This window comes from Sminthopsis crassicaudata, chromosome 4, assembly GCF_048593235.1.
Source record: "Sminthopsis crassicaudata isolate SCR6 chromosome 4, ASM4859323v1, whole genome shotgun sequence".
In the NCBI taxonomy this organism is placed as follows: domain Eukaryota; kingdom Metazoa; phylum Chordata; class Mammalia; order Dasyuromorphia; family Dasyuridae; genus Sminthopsis; species Sminthopsis crassicaudata.
Window position 1 is genome coordinate 28,062,646 of NC_133620.1, and position 5,024 is coordinate 28,067,669.

The following is a 5,024-nucleotide window of genomic DNA, read 5'->3' on the forward strand; positions in this document are numbered from 1 at the left end:
AGGAGAGAGAGACAGAGAAAGAGAGGAGAGAGAGACAGAGAGACAGACAGAGACAGAGAGAGAGAGAGAGAGAGAGAGAGAGAGAGAGACAGAGACAGAGACAGAGACAGAGACAGAGACAGAGAAAGAGAGGAGAGAGAGACAGAGAAGAGAGAGAGACAGAGAGACAGACAGAGAGAGAGAGAGAAAGAGAGAGAGAGAGAGAGAGAGAGAGGAGAGACAGAGACAGAGAAAGAGAGGAGAGAGAGACAGAGAGAGACAGAGAGAGGAGAGAGAGAGAAAGAGAGAGAGAGGAAAGAGGAGAGAGACAGAGAGAGACAGAGAGAGAGACAGAGAGAGACAGAGAGAGAGACAGAGAGAGAGAGAGAGAGGAGATATAATAGTATGGAGGAAAGGGAACTTGAATATGGTTCCTAAAGACCTTCCTAACTTTAATTTCTATGATACTATGGGATCAGGGTAATGAAAGAGATAGTCTGTTAGTGACATACTGCTGGTCTCTAGAGAATTGAGGAGATAAGCTGACCCCAGGACACACTAGCAAAGAGAACCCCTTTTCTCCTCATTTTCATTCATGCCCATCTCCCTCCCCAGACTCACAAAAAAGTTGGTATGGATCCCAGAAATTATCCAATCTTACCCCTTTCCTGTTATAGAGGCAGAAACTGAGGCCCAGGACAGGTAAGTGATTTGTCTACAACCACACAGGTGGTTCCAGTGATGGGATTTGAGCACAGACCCTGCAACTTTCTTCTGTTCCTTCTACATGAATATAACCTCCTCTGCGTGAGTGATCCTGGGACTCCAATGCTTGCATCTCTCAGTTAGGGCCCTCCTTACCTCTTCAGCTCCTTCTGTGCAATGACCCTTGTCCTCTCACTGGTCCTTGGAGAGAAGTTCTGTTTCCAGACACACTCCTCACTCCTCTCTCCTGCTGGCACAGAGCTAGGCACTCAGGTTGGGGAACCAGCAAAAAGCTCAAGGAGGTAAGCCCTGGGGGACATTGTTCAACTTTTGACTTGGAATCTGGTTGTGAGGGTTTTGAAGGAGCAGGATTGAAAGGTGCAGGGGAGGCAGAACTAGGAGCTCTGATCCTAGTCAGATAAAGAGCTTTCACCCTAATAGGTTCTTAAGGTGGGTCGTGTGAGGATTGTTCTTCCCACTTTGTGGATGAGAAATCTGAGGCTTGAGGAGGAAAGAAAATTAAACCTCAGGCTCCCAGACTCCATCACAGTCACACACACCCAACTATGCTAACCCCCTCACTGTGCACCTTGATGGTGGTTTATGTAATCTCATCTCATCCTACCCAGTCTTGGCCATTATCATCCTGTATTTTCACATGAGACAACTGAGGATCACAAGCATCAGGGGTCAGAGGCAAAATGTCAGCCAGGCTCCCCATGCACCCCAGCCCTACTGTGTGGCTCCATCTCCTATGCAGAGCTGACCTTCTCTGCTAAGTACACTCACAATGCCCCCTCCCACCTACCCCCAGACGCAGCTGTTCACCATCAAACACACTCACTCCGTATACACAATCTCACACCATAGAGTTCAGACACACACACACACACACACACACACACACACACACACACACAGAAACATACTTCCAACAACAACCTCATTAGACCTGTCTGGCCTGCTCCAATCCTGGTGGGAACAGCCTAGTCTCTCCGGGCGGATTGATTTATCCAACTAATTAGCTCCAATTAATATTAATACACATTCTTCTCCCAGGCTGTCAGAGTCTGACAGAAAGGCCTGGCTGCAATCAATCTCCCCATCACTGGCATCCTGGTGACGCTACCGGCTGGGACAGCAGCACGAGGCTGGAAATAGCCTGACCTTCCTGGCCTGGGGCTCGCTGGGCCTGGCTCAGACAGTGGGCTCCTCACTGGTCTGTCTGGGCCTGAGCCCTCTGGGCCTCCCCGCCTCCTCCCCACACCAGGGACGTGGAGCTGCTTATAAATGATGATCACAGACCTGCGCTGCTGGACACAGGGGCCCTGTTGTTTTTTTTTCCTCTTATATACAGTGGGCTTTCACCACAGCAGGAAGGATCTGAGTTAGACCTAGGGAAGGCCTCCCCAACAGCGAGGGTTCAGAAGCACCTGGACTGCAGAGCAGAAAAATGAGAGGGTGGACTGAGAAGGACCAGGGATTCCAGGGCCTTCAAACAAGTAGGCTACTTGGACCTAATTGGTCCTATGGCGCAGAGCCGGGGGCAATAATGGGGTGGAGGGAAGAAAGTCAATTCAGACTTTCCAACAGTGAGAGGAGTGGTAAGCTCCCCGTCTTTGGAGATCTCCAAGGAGAAGCAAAGGCCAGATGGTTCCTTACTGGGGGATGTCAGCGGGGATTCTCACTCAGATCAGAGGATCTTTAGTTTCCTTCTAGCTCCAAGATTCTGGAACTCTGTGAATGTGATCCCCATAACCCAGTCCAGCTCAATTTACCCATGGGCCTTCAGCAAAGGGTAACTCAGGGAGATGCAGTAGAAAGAGACCTGGGCTGGGAGTAAGAAGACCTGAGTTCAAAACTTGACTTTGCCACTTTCTACTGCTGAGGCCATGGCAGATTGCTTCCTTCCGCAGGCTGCAGTCTACTTCTCTATAAAATCAGGGCATTGAACCCATGACCTCCAAAGTGCCTCCCAGCTCTAAATCCAGTATTAAAACCTGGGCCCCTAAGGACTTCTTATAGTTAATGCTTCCTCTTCCCCCATACAAACTGAGTATTTCCTACAGTTTCTCTCCCTCCTTTGAGATGGGGGTTGAGGAGCAGTGGTGGAGCCTAAGATTACAAGCGTTCGGTCCAGAAGAGCTGGGAGGGGAGACCTTGTATTGATTGAGGTATGGGGAGTTGAAGCTCTGCATATGACCCTCCCCTGCTCTAAGATCTTCATTGGCTCCCACTGCCTCGTCTGCCTCCAGCTTCATCTCATATTGTTTGTCACAGACTCCTCCTCTTACATACTTTCTGCCCCAGCCAGGCAGAATCTTTCCATGTCTAGCTGCACACATCCCATTCACACACAACTCTCCTTCCAAGTCCTTGTTCACCTCCCCTTGAGGTCCAAAGCACTTTCCTCTTTCCCCAAGAGCTGGCCAAGAAGATCTGAATTCAAATCAGAACTGACACAACTGTCTGAGTCTGAGCAAGTCAAGTCTCTGCCTGCCTCAGTTTCCTCACCTGTAAATGAGGATGACAATTAATAACACTACCAGAGTTGTTGCAAGAATCAAATGATATTATATTTGTAACATGCTTAGTCCAGTGCCTGGCACATAGTAGGTGCTCGATATTTCTTTTTTCCTTCCTTTCTTCTTTTTTACTATTACAAGAATTCCCAAAGACCTCTGATTTTTGGAGCCTCTTGAAGGAAGGGCTGGGTCTGCTTCCCCTCCCTCTTCCCTTCTGCCACACGGGGCACATAAAAACAGGAAAAGGGGAATCTTAGTGAAGGATCAAGGAGGGGATGAGTAGCTAGTCTCAGCAATGCAATGATCTAAGACAATTCTGTGGGGCTTATGACAAAAGGTGCTGTCCATCTCCAGAGAAAGAACTGGTAGAGCCTGAATGCAAACCAAAGATAATTTTTCTTTACTTTATTTATGACAAGTCATTACTTATTTTTCTTGGGTGTTTTTGGTCTATATTTTCTTTCACTGAAGGACTTATTGGAAATATGTTTTTTATGACTACATGTATAACATGTCAAATTGTTTGCTCAATGGGAATGGGAGGAGAGGGAGAGAGGATTTAAAACTCAAAATATAAAAGAAAAGAAGGAATGCTAAAATTGTTTTTACATGTAACTTGGAGAAAATAAAATACTAAATAAAATTTTGGAAAAAGATCCAATAAGATAATGGACATCAATAATCATCTCTTAAATTCTAACAGAAACTGTGCCCATATTTGGTCTAGAGAGGAGAAGGTACGATAAAGAGACTTTGGGGCCTGGAGCCAGAAAACCTGGGACTGGAACATTGGACCACCTCTTTTCTCCCTCAGCCTCACTTTCCACCTCTGTAAAAACAGGCACAGGATTCCTACTATCTTCTTAGGGAGCCCATCATAAGGAAAATGTTTTATCAGGGGTTAAACTATAGAGAAATGGGAGTTGGTCATTTTCCTTATGTCCTTCCTCTCTGTAGGACGCAGGCCCCTCTGTCAAGTAAAAGGCATAGTCTACTACAAGGTCTTTGCCAGCTCAAACAGTTTCTGGCTGAACTGTCAGTGCCCGGGTCCTTCACCTCCTCAGAGGGTCCCTTTGTATCAAAGATTCCCCCATCCAGCCCAAGCTGCCGCTAGAGAATGGAAGGGTCCTGTCCTTGGATGACAGAATTGCACCAAGAAGAGTCTGCTGGTTCTGGGGCAGGGGTGGGGGGCAGTGTGAGTGTGTCTGAGTGGAACTGCCAATGGGAGTTACCTGTCGCTTTAGCCGTTCTATTGTGTTCTCCATCTTCTTCAGGGACTCCTCCCGCCTCTTCTGGGCCTCTCTGATCTTGGCCCGGGCCCTGGCTTTAGCCTCCCATTTCCGAATCAGATAGGTGCCAATCACAAGGACCAGCAGGGTCAAAAAGAAGGACAACAGGAACCAGCCCGACTTCTGGAGTACCTCACAGACTCCTTCCTGGTGCAACATCCTGCAATCAGTCAGAGAGATCTCTTGGGTAGGCGAGGCTGGGCTCCTTGGATCCCAAGCCAGGTGAGAGAGATGGAGGACTCAGTGACCTCGAAGCTCTGATGATTTGGATCCTCTGGGACCAAACTCCAGAACCGTGGTGGGGAAAAAGATGGGGTAGACAGCAAGACTTCTGTCCCGGGCCTTTGGGGACTGAGCTCCAAAGGAGTTCAGAGCATCCCATTTATGCCTCGCCAGCAGGTGACTCAATCAGCCTCACCCAGCCTGGGCTGTACACCAAGGGTGGACCCCACTGGAGGTTAGCCTCAAGGCTTGCAGGTGACGCATTTCTGGCAGCCACTGAGCATCCTCCTTTCTTTCCTCTCCT

The 5,024-nt window shown here is 48.4% G+C and overlaps 1 protein-coding gene across 1 annotated transcript in view; it reads right to left on the reverse strand.

Annotated features, from left to right (window-relative positions):
* The window catches only part of LOC141540567 (fatty-acid amide hydrolase 1-like), a 16,555-nt gene extending 11,749 nt beyond the window's left edge, over positions 1-4,806 (reverse strand). Inside the window, exon 1 of the mRNA XM_074264649.1 lies at positions 4,442-4,806. Coding sequence (XP_074120750.1) covers positions 4,442-4,657 — 216 coding nt within the window. The 5' untranslated portion in view covers positions 4,658-4,806. The remainder of the gene's footprint in view (positions 1-4,441) is intronic.
* Positions 4,807-5,024: the final 218 nt, after the last annotated feature.